Raw genomic sequence first — 22,235 nt, 5'->3', positions numbered from 1 at the left:
GCTCACATGACACACTCCGATTTGGGAGGTGCTTTCACACGGGGAGAACAATGGAATTCCCTCCACAGGGGTAGGGGTGTAAAAGGGCCCCAGAGGTTCCTCCATTTGTCTTCATTCCAGCTCATCACTTCTGAAGCATCTTTTCTATGAACTGGACCCAGGAAGACCGATGACCGATCCCGAGGGCGTGTTCCGGATACTTATCAAACAGCTGATCGATCCACCTCTGCTACCAGCCTGCGCCAGGAGCGGTGTGTTTGGGGGGTGTAATTTGATTCTTTCTTCAATATTACTCGCAAGCTTTTCTCTCTGTTTCTCTCTTTCCTGGGTATGAATTACCCTGGGAACGTGGCTGGCCCTCTGGGATCAGAGGAATCCGTACAGATTGGTTCATACCCTCCCATCGGTGTAAGGAGGGTGCTGGTTGTGGCCCAGAGGTGCTGGGGTGTCTAGAGGGATTAGCTGGGTGACTCCTTGCTGGACAATGTGGCAAACAGCAGGGCCCTTTGGGACGGGCTTGGTGCCTCACCATGGGGGACCGTCAGGCTTGAGCTGCAAGTTGCCCAGTCTCAAAGCAATTTGCCCTAATTGGACCCTGTCACTGGTGCCACCAGAGACCCGCGACCTCGCACGCCCTGTGCCTGGGCAGGGGCCAGCATGTCCAGCTCCTACGTGGTGTCACTGGGCCGGTCTCGCTGCCCAGACCCCATTGGCCGCTTCGCCAGTGGGCAAGAGCAGCCTGTGGAGCCTCCTAACGCGCCTGCTGGCAACTACCAGGGTGCAGCGCGGGGCCAGGTTAGGAGGGGGCCTGGCTTAGCCTCACTGCACATCCAGCAAGTAGCCCCTTGAGCTACGCCTGCCCCTGAACTCTGAGCCCAGCGCCTGTCCCAACCCTGAACCCCTAAACCCAGAGCCCCTCCCGCACCCCAAACTCCTCATCCCCCGCTCCTCCCCAGAGCCAGCATCTCCGTCCAGATCCCTCACCCCTCCCACATCCCAACCCCCCGCTCCAACCTGCAGCCCCCTCCCGCATTGCAAATCCCTCGGCCTGGATCCGCCTCCTGCACCTCAAACCGCCTAATCCCAGCCCCACCCCAGAGTCTGCAGGGCCAACCAGAGCCCTCGGCCCCTCCTGCATCCAAACTGGTGGCAGTGAGTATGGGGCGAAACGAGCCACCAAGGGAGGGAATGAAGTGAGAGGGGGATGGGGCCTTGGGCTGATGAAAGCTGGTGACTCTGATCAGGCCGTGGCTGGGGCATCTGGTGCTGCGCCTGCTCCCTGCTCCCCAGGCCCACTGGGGGCAGCGCACGCTGGGCTGTATCTGTGGTCCATACAGGCCCCGTCCCAGGCTCAGGGGGCACTTGCAGCAGGAGGCTGCGAGCTGGGACCAGTGAGGGTCCCTCCCCTCTCCTGGAGCCTCCCTGCAAACCCAGCGATTTGTTCCCAAACCAAAGACCGAGGGAGGGGAAATCCTGCCCCCCCCCCATGGTGAGGGGCGTATTTGTGGGGGAACAGCTTCTCACAGGCTCAGTGAGCGGATCTGGGGCCTTTACTGCAGCTGGCGGCAGCCTCTGGTGCAGCACCAGAACTGGGATGAGCAGAGAGGGTGGGCAGGGGGTCCCAGCAGGGCAGGGTGGGGGCCAGGGGAGAACTCACCCCGGCAGCTGTTCTCACTCGCGTTCGGGAATCTGGCTTTCCCAGAGCTGGACTCGTAGCCATCGGCGCAGCTGCAGTAGAAACTCCCAGGCAGGTTGTTGCAGGTGGCGTCGGGTCCGCAGTTTACTGGATTGGGCCCCAGACACTCGTCGATATCTGCAACAGGAGGGATGCTCTGCTCAGCCCGGCAGGGAGACGTTCCCCGTTCGCCCCCCCGCACTGACCTGGCAGCAGGAGCCCCAGGACCCAGGTGACCGGTGCCCTGAGCATTCAGCACTCACAGGCCGGACTCATGACACTGAGCCCTGCTGGGCCGCTCTGGCAGCGTCTGGCCTATGACAGTGGTCTCTGGGCAGGAGCCCCTGCAGCCAGCCTGGAGCCAGTGTAAGAGCCCTGCCCCTAACCCATTGTTTCTCAAACGGTGGGTCCCAACCCCCTGGGGGGGTTGCGAGCAACTTAGACAGGGGTCGCGGCATCACATAGATTGAGAAGCCCACCTGTAGCGGGAGGGGAGGGAAGGATGGGGAGGGGGAGGGGTTGCCCTCACGTGACTAGCAGCACTTCTCGGACAATCCACCTCGAGTGGGGCCAGCCCCCAGGTGAGGAACTTTGCTGTGACCCTGCAGACCAGCAGGTCAGCGACGGCTGCTACGGACTGAGTCCTGCACGGACAGGTGACCTGCTCACGTGACACACTCCGACTGGGGAGGTGCTTTCACACGGGGGGAACAATGGAATTTCCTCCACAGGGCAGGGGTGTAAAAGGGCCCAGAGATTCCTCCGTTTGTCTTCATCCAGCTCATCACTTCTGAAGCATCTTTCCTGTGAACTGGAACTGGGAAGACCAATGAGGGTCCTTCCCCTCTCCTGGAGCATCCCGAGGGCGTGTTCCGGATACTTATCAAACAGCTGATCGATCTACCTCTGCTACCAGCCTGCGCCAGGAACGGTGCGTTTGGGGGGTGTGATTTGATTCTTTCTACAATATTACTCGCAAGCTTTTCTCTCTGTTTCTCTCTTTCCTGGGTATGAATTACCCTGGGAACGTGGCTGGCCCTCTGGGATCAGAAGAATCCGTTCAGATTGGTTCATACCCTCCCATCGGTGTAAGGAGGGTGCTGGTTGTGGCCCAGAGGTGCTGGGGTGTCTAAAGGGATTAGCTGGGTGACTCCTTGCTGGACAATGTGGCAAACAGCAGGGCCCTTTGGGACGGGCTTGGTGCCTCACCATGGGGGTCCTTCAGGCTTGAGCTGTATGTTGCCCAGTCTCAAAGCAATTTGCCCTAATTGCACCCTGTCACTGGTGCCACCAGAGACCAGCGACCTTGCACGCCCTGTGCCTGGGCAGGGGCCAGCACGTCCAGCTCCTACGTGGGGTCACTGGGCCGGTCTCGCTGCCCAGACCCCATTGGCCGCTTCGCCAGTGGGCAAGAGCAGCCTGTGGAGCCTCCTAACGCGCCTGCTGGCAACTACCAGGGTGCAGCGCGGGGCCAGGTTAAGCAGGGGCCTGGCTTAGCCTCACTGCACATCCAGCAAGTAGCCCCTTGAGCTACGCCTGCCCCTGAACTCTGAGCCCAGCGCCTGTCCCAACCCTGAACCCCTAAACCCAGAGCCCCTCCCGCACCCCAAACTCCTCATCCCCCGCCCCTCCCCAGAGCCAGCATCTCCGTCCAGATCCCTCACCCCTCCCACATCCCAACCCCCTGCTCCAACCTGCAGTCCCCTCCTGCATTGTAAATCCCTCGGCCTGGATCCGCCTCCTGCAACTCAAACCGCCTAATCCCAGCCCCACCCCAGAGTCTGCAGGGCCAACCAGAGCCCTCGGCCCCTCCTGCATCCAAACTGGTGGCAGTGAGTATGGGGAGAAACGAGCCACCAAGGGAGGGAATGAAGTGAGAGGGGGATGGGGCCTTGGGCTGATGAAAGCTGGTGACTCTGATCAGGCCGTGGCTGGGGCATCTGGTGCTGCGGCTGCTCCCTGCTCCCCAGGCCCACGGGGCAGCGCACGCTGGGCTGTATCTGTGGTCCATACAGGCCCCGTCCCAGGCTCAGGGGACACTAGCAGCAGGAGGCTGCGAGCTGGGACCAGTGAGGGTCCCTCCCCTCTCCTGGAGCCTCCCTGCAAACCCAGCGATTTATTCCCAAACCAAAGATCGAGGGAGGGGAAATCCTGCCCCCCCCCCCCCCCATGGTGAGGGGCGTATTTGTGGGGGAACAGCTTCTCACAGGCTCAGTGAGCGGATCTGGGGCCTTTACTGCAGCTGGCGGCAGCCTCTGGTGCAGCACCAGGACTGGGATGAGCAGAGGGTGGGCAGGGGGTCCCAGCAGGGCAGGGTGGGGGCCAGGGCAGAACTCACCCCGGCAGCTGTTCTCACTTGCGTTCGGGAATCTGGCTTTCCCAGAGCTGGACTCGTAGCCATTGTAGCAGCTGCAGTAGAAACTCCCAGGCAGGTTGTTGCACTTGGCGTCGGGTCCGCAGTTTACTGGATTGGGCCCCAGACACTCGTCGATATCTGCAACAGGAGGGATGCTCTGCTCAGCCCTGGCAGGGAGACGTTTCCCGTTCGCCCCCCACTGACCTGACAGCAGGAGCCCCAGGACCCAGGTGACCGGTGCCCTGAGCATTCAGCACTCACAGGCCAGACTCATGATACTGAGCCCTGCTGGGCCGCTCTGGCAGCGTCTGGCCTATGACAGCCCCTGCCCCACCCTATGCAGTGCAGGGGCCTCCCCAGGCAGCCTGGAGCTAGTGTAAGGGCGCTGCCCCCTAACCCAGCGTAGCGGGTGGATTGGGCCTTGACCACACCCCCTGCACAGAGGAGCTTCCCTGCTCCCTGGACCAATGGGGTGGATACTTGAAAGCCAAGTATCCAGTTTTCGACCAGATGCCCGGTCGAACAGGGACCCTGGTGGCTCCAGGCAGCGCTGCTGACGGGGCCGTTCAAAGTCCGGTCAGTGGGGCTGGGGGGCTCAGGCAGGCGAGTCCCCATCGGTCCTGGCACCGCCCTGTGACTATCGGATTCTGATATGAAGACGCCAAACAAGGTTGCAACCACTGTCCTGTGTCTGCACCAAACCCTGTGCAACTAGAGTTACCACATGGTTTCAAAAAAAAAACCGGACACACTTGATCTCAGATGGCGGGTGGGGGACGGGGACCAGTCGGGAGGGGAGCAGGGCTGGCTGGGGAAAATATGTGGGGGGGAGAAATGGCCAGCGGGAAGCAGGGCTGGCCGGAAGGGGGTCGGAGGGAGCGGGACTGGCCAGGAGAGGGGATGAGGGGGAGAGAATTGGCCGGCGGGCAGCGGAGCTGGCTCGGGCGCATGCAGATCCCGGGTGCTTCCCATCCCGCACATGGTCCCAGCGGGCGCACTGGTGAGTCCAGCCCCGGGGATTCCATCCTGCCCCCTCCCTCCCCTTCTTGGCGGGCAGACATGCTCACACAATGTGACTCTCGCAGCGTGAGCGCGTACCAGCTGGGCAGTACGGAACTGCGTAGTGATACTCAGAATAATAAAACTCACTTAATTAGAAAATACCGGACTGAAAGCTCAAATTCCAGACTGTCTGGTTCAAAACCGGACACCTGGCAACCCTTGTGCAACGGGGCCAAGTGAGGGGTCCGTGGAAAGCTCGTGAGTCGCTGGCTCTGTTCATACTGCTCCTGGGCAGCTCGGAGGGCACGGCCGGGTCTGGCCAGAGGGAGGCCAGTGGGCTACAGAGAGGGGACCTCAGTGACCTGCCCAGCTGGTTCCAGCCAGGGGGGAACAAAGTGTGGAGGGTGGAGAGGCCGAGAACAGAGGGGCCCAGGCAAAACAGTGTACAGGGGAGGGGCTGCTCTAGGAGGATATTGGAGGCTCAGCTGCAAGAAGGGGGCTTCTGAACCGGACACAACCCAGCTCCCAGCCCAGCAGGGGAGACTCAGACAGGAGAGATCCTTTGCTGCATTCAAATCTCAATAAACCCTCCCGTTTGGTGCTGGCTGAGTCGATCTGGACTGGAGAGCAGGGTCCCACTATTCTCTCTGAGGGGAGGCCCCAGGGGGACAGAGTGAGTGGACCCTCCTCGGGGGCCCACAGCAGAGACAGGCCTGCTGAAGGCCCTGAAAGGCACCGTCCCAGAGGTAGAGGGATGGACCCCAGCAGAGAGTGGACTCCCCAAGAAGGGGCTGTCGCACCATTGGGGGTTCTGCCCAGGGACCAACGGGCCAGGTGCGGGTGCGACCTGTGAGACAGTGACAAGCGGTAACCTCTTATGTGTCAGCCTCCACTTGGGGAGGTACTTTCACCTTCACACGGGGAGAACCACGGAATTCCCAACACATGGGCAAGGGTGTGAAAGGGCCCAGAGGTTCCTCTGTCTCTGTCCTCATTCCAGCTCCTCACTTCTGAAGTGTCTTTGCTAGGAACTGGACCCAAAGAGACTCCTAACGGAGCTTGTATTCCAGAGACTCATAAAACAGTCGATTAATCTCTCTCTGCCCCAAGCCTGCACCAAGACCTGGGTAATTGGTGGGTGCAATCTGATGGATTCTCTCTCTCTCCCATTGGGGATTGGAGGATTCTGTTTTCAGAACGTCCCGTCTGCGTGAGGAGTGGCGCTGGCTGTGGCACAGGAGAACTGGTGCTTGTAGTTGCTCGTGTGACTCCCTGCTTTGCCAGCGTGGCACACAGGAGTGGCCCTTTGTCAGGCCCAGCCATAGAGTTCGCGGGGCCCAAGGCAGGACACTGGGTCTGGCCGGGCCACGCGGCTCCCAGTCAGGACAGAGAATGAGCGGCCAGGTGGGCGGGTCCAGGTGCTGGGCAGCGCGGGGTCCTGAATACGCGGGGCCCAAGTCAACTGCCTTGCTCACCTTGCCCAAAGGCCGGGCCTGCTCTCTGGGACTGGCTTGGAGCTTTATCCTGGAGGCCCCAGGCGTGGGCTGTAAGTAGCCCTGTCTGTGAGCGATTCGCCCTGATTTGAGCCTCCCAGGGGTGCCGCCAGAGACCCGCTACATCACCCGCCCTGCACCTGGGAAGTGGCCAGGGCGACCAGCTCTCACGTTGGGGGTCATGGGGCTTCTCACGCTGCCTGGACCCTACCGGCCGGTACGCAAGCGCAGACTCCTGCCACACCTGCCCCAGCCCAGGCACAGAACCTGCTGGACACGACCAGAGCCGGGACAGGCAGGAAGCCTGGCTTAGCCTCGCTGCCCCGCTGACCAGCAGCCCCTTGAGCTAAGCCAGCACCCCAATTCTGAGCCCAATCGCCTGTCCCAACCCTACACCAAGATGCCCTTTCAGCACCCCAAACTCAGCCCCACCCACTCTCCTGCCATCACCTGAGCACAGCTCACTCACCCCCTCCCACATCTCAGCCCATTACTTCAACCTACAGCCCCCTCCCACATTCCAAATCCCTCAGCCCCTACCTCCTGCCCATAGGCCCTCCTGCACCTCAAACCCCTGATCCCAACCACACCCCAGAGTCTGCACGGCCAACCAGAGCCCTCAGCCCCTTCCTCATTCAAACTCCCAGCCCCATCCCAGCCCCCCTTCCTGCATCCTGAACCCTGCCGCTGCCCCCCCCCCCCGAGCCCGCATCCCAGTTAGAGCCCCCAGACCCTCCCATATCCCAACTGCCTGCCCCAGCCCGGTGAAAGTGAGTAAGAGTGGGGGGAGCGAGGCTCTGAAGGAGGGAGGATGTAGGGAGTGGGGGGGGGGGGGTGAGGCCTGAGGGAAGGGGCAGGGCCGGGCAGGGCCTTGGGGAAGAAGTGCAGCTACAGTGTTTGGGTTTCTCCTCTCAGAGAGTTGACAATGCTAATCGGGGTGTCACGTTACTGGATTTTTAGGGAAGCAGCCAGATCACTGCTGCACCCATGGGGGGTGTTTGCCCCAAACGTAGGTAGAAAGGGGCCATGTGAGGTGTCAAACAAAAGCTTGTGTTCTACTGATTGTGAATATGCTATTCGTGGACTTGTATCGTGTCTGTATGCGGAGTTATAATGATGTGTTGATGCTGGAAGATTCTCTGTATGAGGAAGAGCAAGGGGCAAGGAAAGCTCAGCCTATGGCTATGCCAATTAGCAAGGAGACAATGAATCTCTAGGTGCCAGCAGGGCCGGCCCGAGCCCTTTTGGCGCCCTGGGCCCAGGCCTGCGGCGCTGCCCCCGGGTGCAGGACGCAAGCACCGGGCCGTGCAAGGCCCCACAGCCGTCGGGGCAAGGGTGCTGCTGGCGTCGCGGGAGCCGAGCGCATGGGTCCTGATGGCAGCTGTAAGGAACACCGCACGCCCCTTACAGCTGCCATCAGGCACCCCCCGTCGGTTGGCGCCCTGAGCAGCTGCCTGGCTCGCCCATGTCTCTGTCCGGCCCTGGGTGCCAATACACATCTCAGGAATGTGACTGATACCTAAGGGTTACCAGCATGGAACACGGGGATGGGCCACTGACCAGTGACCTGCTGCAGCCAAGAAGATGCCAGGAGAGGGATATAAGTGCCATTTGGCACCCTCTGTAGTAAGTTGAGGGTCAGTAATATGGAGTCAGCAGGCCTAAATAGAGGCCTATAACATGAAAACAGCAACAGGCCTGCAATCCAGTGAGCAAGACTTTGGTTCAGTAACAGGAGCCAAGAAAGAAGCCCTATTGATAAATTGTGTGATTGTGTAAGTTAGGTCGAGAATGGAATGACACTGGGGCTGTGTCCAGACTCCGGGTTTTTTTCGGGAAAAGTAGCCTTTTTCCGAAAAAACTTCACCTGCGTCTAGACTGCAGCCGCGTTCTTTCGAAATTAAATCAAAAGAACGCGGCTTTTCTTTCGACGGCGGTAAACCTCATTTCACGAGGAAGAACGCCTTCTTTCGAAAGTGCTTCTTTCGAAAGAAGGCGTTCTTGAATGTAAATAGGGCTTCTTCGAAAGAGAGCATCCAGACTCACTGGGTGCTTTCTTTCGAAAAAGCGGCTTGCTCTTTCGAAAGTTCCGCGTGCAGTCTAGACGCTCTCTTTCGAAAGAGGCTTGCAGTCTAGACATAGCCAGGGAGGCACTGGGTACAGACTGTAAGCCAAAGGGGAGTAATGGAACATCTTAATAAGAAATGTGTTGGTACAAAAACTCCCTAAAAACTAATGCACAGACCGACCTAGGTTCAGGACCGGGTCGAGATTGACAGCATGAAGGATAGTAAGTGAGCCCCCCTTCCATAAGGTGAGGGGTGGTAACTAGGCAACAGAGGGTGGTAACCTGGTACGTAAAGAAATGATGTAAGTTGTTTGTACCTGTCTATAAAAGGACACCGCAGAGGGTGCTCTCCGGCCGACCTTGGGGGGGGCGCGCTAGGCGCCTGAATGGCAGGTGTCATTGCCTAAACTTACAGAGTGCACAGTAGCTTAACTTTGACTAACTGCTGTTAATATGTCTACACTACAGCACTAATTCGAATTAGTTAATTCGAACTAAGCTAATTCGAATTAGCACATCTAGACTTAAAAACTAGTTCGAATTAATGTTTTGCTAATTCAAACTAGCATGTCCACACTGAGTGGACCCTGAACCGGGGTTAAGGATGGCCGGAAGGAGTGCCGGCAGGGCATCAGATTAGGACTTAGAGCGTGGAGCTGCTGTCTCAGGCTAGCCGAGGGCTGTGCTTAAAGGGACCTGACCCCCACCCCGGACAGACAGTTCTATGGGGTGCCCTGCTTGCAAAGCAGTCCTGACTTGGAGTGCCCTGAGGGCCCACACTGGACACATCACAGCACTCGGCCATCAGCCCGGCTGCTCTTGCCGCAGGCTGCCATCCGGGGGGGAGATCAATCAAGGGGCTTCAGAAGAGCTTCCACCCCGAGGAGCCCGCAGAGCCAGCCCAGTCCTCCCCATCGGGGGCTCGTACCCCATTCCTCCCTCACCTCCTTCCACTTACTCCTCCCTAGCCCCCCTTCCTGATGTACAAAATAAAGGACACGTGTGTTCAAAAATAGAAACTTTCTTTATTGAACAAAACTCGGGGAGACTAGGAAAAGGAGGTGGGAGAGGGGAAGAGAGAGGGTGGGAGAGGGGAGGGCAACTAAAATGATCAGGGGTTTGGAACAGATCGCATATGAAGAGAGGCTAAAGAGACTGGGACTTTTCAGCTTAGAAAAGAGGAGACTGAGGGGGGATATGATAGAAGTCTATAAAAGCATGAGTGGTGTGGAGAGGGTGCACAAAGAAAAGTTCTTCATTAGGTCCCATAATAGAAGGACTAGAGGACACCAAATGAAATGAATGGGTAGCAGGCTTCAAACTAACAATAGAAAGTTCTTCTTCACAAAGCAAATAGTCAACCTGTGGAACTCCTTGCTGTAGGAGGCTGTAAAGGCTAGAACTAGAACAGAGTTTAAAGAGATGTGAGATAAAGGCATGGAGGTTGGGTCCATGGAGTGGTATTAGCCAGGTGGTAGAAATGGTGTCCCTGGCCTCTGTTTGTGGAAGGCTGGAGATGGATGGCACGAGACAAATGGCTTGGTCATTGTCTTCGGTCCATCCCCTCCAGGGTACATAGTGTTAGCCGCTGTCGGCAGACAGGCTACTGGGCTAGATGGACCTTTGGTCTGACCCAGTACAGCCATTCTAAGCTCAGGGCTCAGGGTCGGGGGTCTCAGTGGACCACCTTGATTTTCATGCACACCTGCTCCTGGGTGGCCAGGCTGGCAGCTCTCCTGCCCTAGATGGCCACTTTCCTGTGCCTAGTGCGGAGGTCATGGATGAGGTCCATGATGTCTGCACTAGACCAGGCGGACGCCCGCCTCTTGCGGATCTGGGCAGGCTCCCGGGAGCTGCCAGCCTGGTCCCGGGAAGAGGTGGAGGGATGGGTGGCAGCGGGTGGCTGGCTCGAGCCGTGCCAGGTGCAGGGTCTGCTGGCTGGGTGCTGGCAGGCTTGCACCTGGCACGGGCACCGTAGCCAGCCCATGCCCCTTTAAGGGCTCCGGGGCCGGGAGGGGGGCAGAAGAGTTTCCCTGGTGGTGCCCAGAGTGGCCACCAGGGAAAGCTGGGGAGGGCTAGCCTCCCACTAGTTCGAATTAAGTGGCTACACAGCCCTTAATTCGAACTAGTTAATTCGAACTAGGCGTTAGTCCTCGATTGTTACGCACGCAGCCAAAAGTTTATCAATGGAGTAGAGGTCCTGTCAGGAGCGTGCCAGGACGACCCTGACCAGACGACGCTGACACTGACAGTCCAGACCACCGAAGGTACTGAGGTACGAAAACACCGAGGTACCTTTGGTACCGAGGTACGACACTGAATATGGAGTCAGCAGGCCTAAATAGAGGCCTATAACACCTTCCATCTTTGTCTTCAGCTCAACTCTTGATCCCAGAAGCAGCCTTGCAGGGAACCACGAGCCGGAAAGAACTGTGAACCCATCCTGACATAGGATCTACACCAAAGCCAGCAGTTATAACATCTCTGCTATGAGCCTGTATCGAGAACTGGATGAGTCGTTGTATGTAACGTACGATTCTTTAACAACCTTACTCTCAGGCTTTTCTTTCTTGTAGTAATAAACCTTTCGATGTTAGATTCTAAAGAACCGGCTCAGTGTGATTTGTGGGTAAGATCCAAAGGGTAAATCGACCTGGGAACTGTGGCTGGTTTCTTGGGACCAGAAGAACCCATTCAGGGAAGGTGAGAGAACCCCTGTGTGCAGGCCTGGGACTGACTGGGGCACAGGAAGGACTCGGGTGTCCAAGGGGTTTTGCTCGTGAGGCTTCTGGCTGGCCAGATAGGCAGGTGAAGTGCTCGGTGCGACTGGTTTGTGGCCTATTTGGGAAGGGCCCCCAGTCAGGGGTTCTAAGGAGCCCTGAGTTTGAGCAATTTGCCCTGAACGGACGCCCTCAGCTGTGCCCAGACCCGGCCTGGTCCGTCACATGAGCCTGGCTGGGGCTTCCGTTGCTGCACTTGTTCTCTGCTCCCCAGGGCCATAGAGGGCAGCGCCTCTACACAAGGCCCCGTCCCAGGCTCAGGAGGCACTAGCAGCACGAGGCTGTGTGCTGGGCCCAGTGAGGGTCCCTCCTCTCTCCTGGAGCCTCCCTGCAAACCCAGCGATTTGTTCCCAATCCAAGGGCTGCGGCAGGGAGATCCCAGCCCCCGCACACATGGAGAGCAGTCAGGGTCACAGCTGATCACTTCTACCCTCACTCCGACCCCGTCCCAAAGCCCCCAGCCGCCAGACAGCTGATCCTCCCAAGAGCTGCCCAGCGGTGCCCAGCGGTGCGGGGGGACCCAACCGCCCCAGATGGGCCTGCTGGGCCTTGTGAAACACTAGTGACCCACTGCCCAACCCCCCCTCATTCCCCGGGCACTGCGCCCCCCCCCCCCGAGTGCCTGAGCCATCTGGGGTCGGACGGGGATGCCCGTTACCATCGCAGGTCTCCAATGGGTCGGTGAAGAAGCGACCCCCTCGTGACTGGAATCCCTCCAGGCAGGCGCAGTGGGTGCTGTTCACACAGGTGGCATTTGACGGGCAGATTAGGTCAGGGCAGATCTCAGAGGCACCTGCTGGGAATGGAAACCAGAGTGAGCCGCCCTGCGCCGTCTGCCCCTTCCCCTGGCTCATCTCACGCCCTGCGGGCCCCTGCCCATGCGCTCCCGGCAGCTCTTCGGCCCCATGTCTCCTACTCGCTCGTCAGCAGGGCTGGGGCGAGCGGGGCCTGGTCACTGGTGAGCGCCGTCAGCCCCTCTCGCCCTTGTGGGCGGAGGGAGGGGCCCACCCAGGCGTAAGGCAGGCAGGGGCGGGCGGGCTCTGCAGGACGCTCTGCTAACGGTCTGTGTCACGTTGGGGAAGCGGATCTCCAATTGGGGGATCTACCCTTTACTGCTGGGATCTGCACTAAGGTACCAAGGTACCAAGAGCGTGACGGCACCTCCTGGCCTCGTCCCACCCATATAGCCCTTATGTTTGGGGCATTCCAGCGAGAGTAACTGCCGGCCTGTGCCTACGGTGCACGTGCCAGAGGCGTAGCAAAGGTGTTATGCGCCCGGGTGCAAAGGCAAAATTTTCTGTTCCCCACTGCCACCGCATGGCAGGGCCCCAAATCTGGCACACAGCTGAGCCCGACCCTGGGAGGAGGAACGTGGAGCTTGTACCATGTCTTGCCTGATCCCCTCCAGTTTGAGGCTGGGCCCCGCATGCACTAAGCCTCCAGCAGAGGTGGAGGAGGAGTTGGACTGGGGGAGAGAGGCCGGGGGGAGGAGGATCCAGCTGGTTGCAACAGGAAGAGGAGGAGCAGGCGAGCTGAGGGATGACAGGGGGAGTGGAGGGAGACGATATTGGAACCTCACTAGCGTGGCACCTTGGGACAACTCCCCCCCTTCCTCTGTGCCCTCCTTACTATGCCACTGTATAAAATTCACCTCTTAGGATATTTATTGTTTAACAAATTAATTATTTTACTAACTGCAGACGTATAAATTATAGTTTTGTGGTTTACATTTTGTTCAATAATTTTTTCTCTTCAATTTGTTCATATCCCATTCTCATTAGGTTACATAAAAAATGTCAAATTCTTAAAATATGTAAGTTTTATAAAACACTAGATAAATGTTATACACCCTAAATATGAATTCATCACTATATTTCAAGCATTTAAAACCACTGTTATAGCAAACGAGTAATGAATAAAAAGTAAAAAAGGTTTTAGCTGCGGTCCAAAAAAACCTGCCAGCAATAGGTGAAGCAAACTACAAAGTCCTAAAGAACAGCCACATAAGGCTGAACAAACAAGTCATGTTAAATTTATGCTTAATTTTCTTTGTAATACCTAGCAGTTACAACCTATATGGTTCAAATGTGTTTATGCTTTAATAAACCAAGTTTCCCAAAAATGTAATTCCACAGGTTGCTAAATATGTGCTCACTGTTCTGTCCATTCAAAAGAAGGTTTTGCAAGGTGTAGTTTTAGTACTGACTATATTCTTTTGTGTTTATTTTTGTTTCTTGTTAATCAAATGCTGTATTTCTTGTATTCTAAAAAACACAAAACAAACCCTTACTAAAGAAAATGTAAAAGTAATAACGTTATAATACAATAAGCAAAAAAAAACCACCCCAAACTGTACATAAATACTTTAATAAAAATAAAGGTATAAAATGGTTTCAAGGTTAGCCTTTGAAAGGCTAGAAGTGCGGAGTTGTGGAAACCATTTCATATTTAGCTAAAAGCCATCTTGTATAACAGAAACCATTTCAGCTTTCTGCTTCTGGACATATACCAAAGTAAACTTTCTGTTACCCCAGAACAAAGGCCTGCAAAATAAGCTATTGGTATGTGTTAATTGGGCTGGTTAAAACAAAAAATGCATTCCCTTATACCTGTCCACCATCTTGCTAATAAGGCTTTGTTTTTCCAAGTTTAATTAATAAGTTATGTAATTAAATGCCCTAAAGTCAGACTGTTTGGTTAAGGGTATAAAATACTAGGATTAATTGTGTTGAGTAGCCTTACTGGGCCTGGCTCTGCTGGGACCACGTTTGGCTCACTTTGCTTTACTGATCAATAAAGCTGTCTGTTTAACTGCCTAACCTGAGTGAGGCTGCAACGCCCTCCCAGAGCTCTGCCTCCCTGCTTTAAATTACTTATTTCACCAACTACAGACATATACGTTTTGTGGTTTACAGTCTGTTAAATATTTGTTTTCTCTTCAATTTGTTCATAGCCCGTTCTCACAAGGTTCATGTCTTTTATATAAAAAATGTCAAATGCTTAAAATATGTAAGTTTTATAAAACACAAGAGAAATAAATGTTATACACCTTAAATATGAATTTCATCACTATATTTCAATCAAGCATTTGAAACCACTGTTATAGCAAAGATTTTGAGCGTATCAAACTTACTGTAAGTATCTATAATGCTTCCTAACTTCCTAGTTACTTACCTCATTCACCTAATTGTTTTTCATACTATTGCACAGTGATAAACTACATGAGAGTTATGAATTACGAGATTAATTTACCTGTTAAAATAACACTCAGAAAAACTTTGAAATAAAATACAAGAATCGTCCTCACTTTCCTGAAGTCTCTTGAAGCAGTAAGTAGCCTGAGGCTGAGGGTACACTGCAAGCCTGACTCGGTCTGCCATGGGGACTTTTTCCTTCAGGCTGCCATGAAATTCTATCCTTAAGTAAAAGAGAAAGGTCTCTAGGAGCTGCTCTACCCTGAATCGAAGGTAAGGCTGGCCGGAACCAGTGCCAAAAGGGCATCAGGGTCGGACTTAGTATGTGGGGCTGCTGCCTGAGGCTAGCCGAGGTCTGTGCTTAAAGGGACCCGACCCCCCATCTTGGACAGACAGGGTATGTCTACACTACAGCACTAATTCGAACTAACTTAATTCGAATTAGTTAATTCGAAGTAAGCTAATTCGAACTAGTGCATCTAGACCTAAAAACTAATTTGAATTAGTGTTTTGCTAATTCGAACTAGCATGTCCACATTGAGTGGACCCTGAAGCGAAGTTAAGGCTGGCCGGAACCAGTGCCAGCTGGTCCCCAACACGGTGCCTGCGGCGCCCAGCAGATGAACGGCCACGCCCCCTGGCACCCGGCAGCCTCTAATGGTTGGGGACCACTGGGTTAGGGCTTAGAGTGTGGAGCTGCTGCCTCACGCTAGCCGAGGGCTGTGCTTAAAGGGACCCGACCTCCACCACGGACAGACAGTTGTCAGGGATCCCCGCTTGCTTGCCTACCTCAATGAGGGACAGCAAAGCAGTCCTGTCTTGGAGTGCCCACACTCGGCACATCACAGCACTCGGCCATCAGCCCGGCTGCACTTGCCGCAGGCTGCCATCCGGGGGAGTCAATCGGGGGGCTGTCAGGATCCAGGAGGCCCTGCAGGAGAGCTTCCACCCCGAGGAACCTGCAGAGCCACCCCAGTCCTCCCCATCGGGGCCTCGTGCTCCATTCCTCCCTCACCTCCTTCCACTTACCCCTCTCTAGCCCCCCTTCCTGATGTAAAAAATAAAGGACACGTGTGTTCAAAAATAGAAACTCTCATTATTTAACAAAACTGGGGATGGGGATAGACCTCTGGGGAGACTGGGAAAAGGAGGTGAGAGAGGGGAAGAGAGAGGGTGGGAGAGGGGAGGTGGAAACCTGGGAGGACGGAGCTGGAAGAGGGAAGCCAGGGGAAGAAGGAGAAGGGGAAGTATAAAACTATGATACGCCATATCTTCAGTACTGTGTACAGATGTGGTTTCCTCACCTCAAAAAAGATGTTTTGGCCTTGGAAAGGGTTCTGAAAAGGGCAACTGAAATGATTAGGGGTTTGGAACAGGTCCCATATGAAGAGAGGCTTAAGAGCCTGGGACTTTTCAGCTTAGAAAAGAAGAGACTGAGAGGGGATATGATAGAGGTCTATACAATCATGAGTGGTGTGGAGAGGGTGAATAAAGAAAAGTTCTTCATTAGTTCCCATAATATAAGGACTAGAGGACACCAGATGAAATTAATGGGTAGCAGGCTTCAAACTAATAAAAGAAAGTTCTTCTTCACAAAGCAAATAGTCAACCTGTGGAATTCCTTGCCACAGGAAGCTGTGAAGGCTAGAACTATAACAGAGTTTACAGAGAAGTTAGATAAAGTCATGGAGGTTGGGTCCATGGAGCGCTATTAGCCAGGGGGTAGGAACGGTGTCCCTGACCTCTGTTTGTGGAAGGCTGGAGAGGGATGGCACGAGACAAATGGTTTTGTCATTGTCTTCGGTCCATCCCCTCCAGGGTACCTGGTGTTGGCCGCTGTCAGCAGACAGGCTACTGGGCTAGATGGACCTTTGGTCTGACCCAGAACGGCTATTCTTATGTTTTAAGCTCAGGGTCGGGGGTCTCACTGGACCAACTTGATTTTCATGCAATCCTGCTCCTGGGTTCGCATGTGGTCTTTGGTGGGCAGGCTGGCAGCTATTCTGTCCTAGACGGCCACTTTCCTGTTCCCAGTGCGGAGATTGTGGACGTTAGAGGCGTCCCTCCAAACCTGGATGAGGTCCACGATCTCCGCACTACACCAGGCGGCGCCCACCTCTTGCGGCCTCGGGGGTCCCGGGAAGAGGAGGAGGGCTGGGTGGCAGCGGGTCACTGGCTCGAGCCGTGCCAGGTGCAGGGTCTGCTGGCTGGGTGCTGGCAGGCTTGCACCTGGCACGGGCACCGTAGCCAGACCGTAGCCCTTTAAGGGCTCCGGGGCTGGGAGGGGAGCAGAAGAGTTTCCCTGGCTTGGCCAAGAGTGGCCACCAGGGCAAGCTGGGGAGGGCTAGCCTCCCACTAGTTCGAATTAAGTGGCTACACAGCCCTTAATTCGAACTACTTAATTTGAACTAGGCGTTAGTCCTCGTAGAATGAGGTTTACCTAGTTCGAATTAAGCGCTCCGCTAGTTCAAATTAAGTTCGAACTAGCGGTTTGTATGTGTAGCGCCCACAATTCTCAGGTTTCTCTGCTTGCTGGTCCACCTCGCGGAGGAACAGCAAAGCATTCATGTCTTGGAGTGCTCTGCTTGCCCTCACTCGGGACACCACGGCACTCTGCAACATGGAAGCAGACCTGTCCCTGGGCACGCCGGTGCGTCTCATGGGGTCGTTGCCATCAGCCCGGCTGCACTTGCTGCAGGCTGCCATCCGGGAGGTCCATTGGGGGCTGTCAGGATCCAGGAGTCCCCGAGGGAGAGTGTCCACCCAGAGGAGCCTTCAGAGCCACACCGGTCCTCCGCACCGGGGGCTCATGCCCCATTCCTCCCTCACGTCCTTCCACATAGCCTTCCCTAGCCCCCCCTTCCTGATGTCAAATAAAAGACACGTATTTTCAAAAATATTAACTGGGTTTATTGAACACAACTGGGGAGGTGAATGAAACTGTGGGGAGACGGGGGAAAGGAGGTGGGAGAGGGCAGGAGAAAGGCTGGGAGAGAGGAGGGGGAAAACTGGGAAGAGGGAGCTGGAAGGGGGAAGCAAGGAGAAGGGGGAGGGGAAGCTCATACCCTTAGACTATAAGGTGCCACAGGACTCCTTGTCGCTTTTGTAGATCCAGACTAACACATCTACCCTTCTGATGTTAATCCCAAGTCTCTGCTACGACTGGGAGATGTGGGTGACCTATAGAAAACACCAGCATTGTCTTTGGAAAATCTGCAACAGAACATGGGGGGATCGATCACCTCAGGAATGTCAACTCCTTTAGAACTGAGATTAGCCAGCATCAGCTGCGGTAGAGTGGGCACTGTGTGCAGATCTCATATATTTTTACCAAAATTCCTGCCTGTCCAACTCGCCAAAGGAGAAAGGAAACAGAGAGGCCAAAAGGAATGGTACAGAGCAGTGTTTCTCAACCTTTTTTTTTAAGCTTCAGAGAAGTAGCCGAGTTACAGACTAACAGGAAAAACTTAAAAACCACATTTAGCACTTTGAAGACTAGCCAAACATGTAGATGGTATCATGAGCTTTCACGGCTTTGCCCGTGAAACCTCATGATACCATCTACATGTTTGGTTAGTCTTTAAAGTGCTACGAGACTATTTTGTTTAAGTTTTTCCTTTTGTTATAAAGTACTTTAAAAAAATTATAAGTACCCACAATGCACCCACCCTTCCCCCAGAGCCAGGCGCACCAGCCCCCCTCCCATCCCAATGCAACTGTAGATACATCTCATTAATCTCTGTATTAATCACTTTCTCATTGCATTTTTTAAGTCCTTTTACATAGACATTATGTATACTTTCATATAGAACACAGAAAATGTGTATGAAGCCTTTTTACATAGAAACCTTGTATCTTATCGATTTTGTACCCTCTTTTGCTTAATGGATTGTCCTGTTGAGTGAACGAGGTGTGAATGGATAAGGCCTAAAAGACCAGCACCTCCCTGCACTTGCAATAGTAGGAGAAGGGTGGGAGCCAGATCCAAGAACAATGAGAAGAACAATGGGACCTGTGAAGTGGGCTCATTGAAAGAAGACTGGACCTATGGACCCCTTGGGAGTCAGCAGCAAGCGCCTGCTTTTGGAAGCCCCCTCTTTGAAGGCCAATGGGGCAGCATTAAGACAACTAACTGCAAATGCACATGGTGACTCTCAAAGATGATGCGTCTGCATGGGATGACTGATGCGGTGGGTCTGCATGAGAGTGAAGACACTATCAATCTAAGGCCTCTTGCAGAGGGACCCCGGCTTTCCTCCTGTCAACATGGGATCATGGAGCTGGCTCCACCCCTCCCGCACCTAACTCACCTGGCCAGTGCAGTTGGGGGGGAGCAACTATTGGCAATAACCAGACATGTGTGTGTGCTCGCGCGCGCTGTATCACAGGCCTACGGTAAGTGTTGACGGCTATTTGTGTGTATTACCAATAAAGATCCTGTGCAGTACTCTTAAGTACAAAACAACCACCCCTCCCCAGAGCCAGGCACCCTCAGTGCTCCCACCCCAATTCAACCCCCCTCCAGAATCAAGTGCCCCCAGCTCTCCTCAACCAATCCCCCTCCCTCAGAGCCAGGCACCACCAGCACCCCCCAACCAAATCCCCCTCCTGCAGAGCCAAGCACCCTCAGTTCCCCCATCCTAGTGCTCTCCCCCCTCCCTCAGAGCCATGAATCCACAGCGCTCCCCCCAATCAAATCCCCGTCCTGCAGAGTCAGGCACCGGATGGGTCAGTTAATCTTACTTTTAAAGTGGCTGCTCCTGCTGCTGGTCGCGCCCGGGGACACCTGCCCGCCCCGCCCCTTCTTCACTACGCCTCTGCCATGTGCTCATGCTGACAGGTTTCTGGCGAAAGAACGTTACTTACCTCGTAACTGTTGTTCTTCGAGACGTGTTGCTCACGTCCATTCCATGGAGGTGTGTGAGTGCAGCGTGCACCTGTTGTCGGAAATCTTCCCCCTAGAAGAACCCATCGGGCCAGCAGGGGAGCCCTCTGGATGGTGCTGTTATACCGGCCAGGATATACCCCAGCTGCCCTCCGCCCCCTTGGCTCCTTCTCACCGGATCACTCCGAAGAAGGGGAGGTGGGTGGGATGTGGAATGGACGTGAGCAGCACATCTCGAAGAACAACAGTTCTTGGTGACTCCAAATCAGAAACCCCAGGCGGCGGGGTCGGAGTTCTACCCTTCCCCTGAATGGAACGGCCCTACCCAAGGCAGCATCCTCCCTTGTCTGATGTGCACGTAGTGATCGGCAAAGGTGTGAACAAAGGACCATGTGGCAGCCCTGCAGATATCTAGGATCAGGACCTGAGCCACAAATCCAGCACCCTGGATCCCTGCAGCCAGGAGCTGCGGCGTAACACCAACCCCGTGGCCATGGCACGTGCAGTCTCATCGGCTCTAAACTCGGGCCGAGAATCCCTGGGGAGCACTTTGGGGAACTTGTCCATGGAGGCTCATATCGGGTCAGGAGAACCTGCTGTTTCGCTGTTCCAGATGCGTCGGCCTTCTTTCCTAACAGGTCCATCTTTTTGGCGCCTCTGTTCTTAGGGGTGGTGCCCCGCCAGCCCTGCCTCATCCTCTGGTTCACCTGTCTGGTAAAAAAATTCAGAAAATACCAGAGCTAAAATGTCTTGGATTTTCCGATTTTTTTCCCGGCCAGGAGGCGAAAACACCAGGTGCTTATTTGGTTCTGCAGGGGAGCTGTCTGCCCTGGAGCAGGGAGACAAAATGGAGGACGGCTGCCAGCAGCCTGTTAAGGCCAAAAATACCTCAAAAGCATTTCTTAAAGGGGTCACACTATTTTTTTTCTCAACAACTTTGGTCTCCTCCTTTTTTTTTTCTAAACAGAATAGTATAACGGTGTCATTCCAGGGGGCTCCTCTGCAGGCCCGACCAGTGCTGCTAGGGGAAACATTTCTGACAACACGTGCACACTGCACGCACACACCTACATGGAATGGGCGTGAGCAATCGCTCAAAGGAGAATGGGACACTTAGCACAGGGGAACAAATGTATAGAAACACATAGGCCAGTTCGGGCCAGGTAGCTGCTAGAAGTGTGCACACAACACAATGTTATGGGCATTCGGTGCATACGAGCAATATTAACGTATCTAATGTGAATCATACCCATTGACCATGCAATATGTGACCTGAGCCCAGCATACGGCAGTGACCATGTCAGAAATAGATTTAACCCCCCGCAAACATTCAGCTGTTTCTAGTGACCCAGATCCAAGGACCCCAGCTCCACTATAGAGCCGAGACACCATCGAGAGCTGTCCCCCCTCTTTCCTGTATCAGCTTTAACAGCAGAGACACATTCTGCGTGGGGCTTCTGTGATGGGAACAAACGCGTCCCCTGCGGATTTGCATTCTGTTCCCCCAGCCTGGGAACTTACCCATTGAGCCTTGAGTGCTCCCTGGAGGCAGAGGGGGGACAAGGACCACGATGAGAAACACTTGAGAGAGAGAAAAATAAATGTGTTTGTAAATGTTATCCAAACAGAAACGAGCAACACAGAGACAGAGACAGAGACAGAGACAGAGACAGAGACATCTCTTGGCCCTTGTACAGGGACCAAATTTTGCTGGATGACTCCATTGTGATTCTAGTGTAAATCCAATGAAGTCCGTTTTTCCATTAATAACTGTTTATACCATAGTAAATGCAGGAACCCCGGCTTTGTGCCACTCCAGCAAGCTGGCTTACCCCGCTACTCGAAATTCCCCTTGTGCACTGGCTCCATGTTATGCCCCCACCCACAAACCCTGGGCACAGCAGCTTCCCAGAGATGAGTGGTAGGGCCGAGATACTTCTATGCTCTGGCTATTGCCAGCTGCTGAATGGTCCCTTGGACCAGGGATGCTTCAGGAGGAATCAGAGAAGGCTTTAGGCTGCTTGCAGGCACCAGACTGATCTGCAGTTATCCCCTGGGATTCAGTGGTTGTGAACGCGGCTGGAAGCATCTTCGACCCATCCAGGCTCTGGTCTCACGGTGAGTCCCTCTGAGCCAGCCCCAGGAATCTGATGGTTAAATCTAAGCATGTTTCAGCAAGCCTGGATGAAGTCTCCATTAGTGCAACTTGAGCAGGGGAGGGAGCAGAGGAAATTGTCTGTCACACCAATGTAGGTGTAAATTCGAGCTCTAGGAGACTTACCTGGGCTTGCTCTGAGCAGCTGGCGTGTGAGAAAGAGAAGTGTGGCCATGTTTGGGCAAGTAACAGGGGAGGCTCCCTGTCCCGACCACATCCCTGTCCAAGGCCACTGGTAGGCACTCAGGGCAGCTAGCCCCCTCCCCCTCTGTTCGGACACTTCTCTGTGTAGCACGCAGCTAGACGAGCGCTAGCCCAGCTGTGTCTTCCCCCGCTGGAGCACACACCTTCCAGCTCTCGTGCAGATGGACACATGGACCCCTCTGGGCTCTCCGGGCCCCACCCCTGAGTCCAGCCCATGGACTTTGTTCCACTCACCCAATGGACGCACGTCCCCGCGGGGTCCCATGGTGGCTCCGACACTCTCAGGAGCGGTTGAGCTCTGAGGGCTCTGAGCTTTGCAGCTTCCTTATTTTGGAGAAATTAGGCAGGAAGCGAAAGTGACTCAAGCCCTTGTTTCAGATCATATCAACCTAGAGTGCCGACACAGCAAAACACTGTCCAGTC

The 22,235-nt window shown here is 54.8% G+C and overlaps 1 protein-coding gene across 4 annotated transcripts in view; it reads right to left on the bottom strand.

Annotated features, from left to right (window-relative positions):
* The window catches only part of LOC102454223 (adhesion G protein-coupled receptor E3-like), a 145,982-nt gene that overhangs the window by 59,674 nt on the left and 64,073 nt on the right, over positions 1–22,235 (bottom strand). Inside the window, exons 10-11 of one of the 4 annotated variants that reach the window (XM_075902415.1) lie at positions 4,014–4,169; positions 1,658–1,813 (exon numbers count right to left, since the gene is read on the bottom strand). The exons of the other annotated variants lie outside the window; for them this stretch is intronic. Coding sequence (XP_075758530.1) covers positions 1,658–1,813; positions 4,014–4,169 — 312 coding nt within the window. The remainder of the gene's footprint in view (positions 1–1,657; positions 1,814–4,013; positions 4,170–22,235) is intronic. 4 annotated transcript variants of the gene reach the window in all.

This window comes from Pelodiscus sinensis, chromosome 19, assembly GCF_049634645.1.
Source record: "Pelodiscus sinensis isolate JC-2024 chromosome 19, ASM4963464v1, whole genome shotgun sequence".
In the NCBI taxonomy this organism is placed as follows: Eukaryota; Metazoa; Chordata; order Testudines; family Trionychidae; genus Pelodiscus; species Pelodiscus sinensis.
This window is presented reverse-complemented; position numbering and strand designations above follow the sequence as displayed.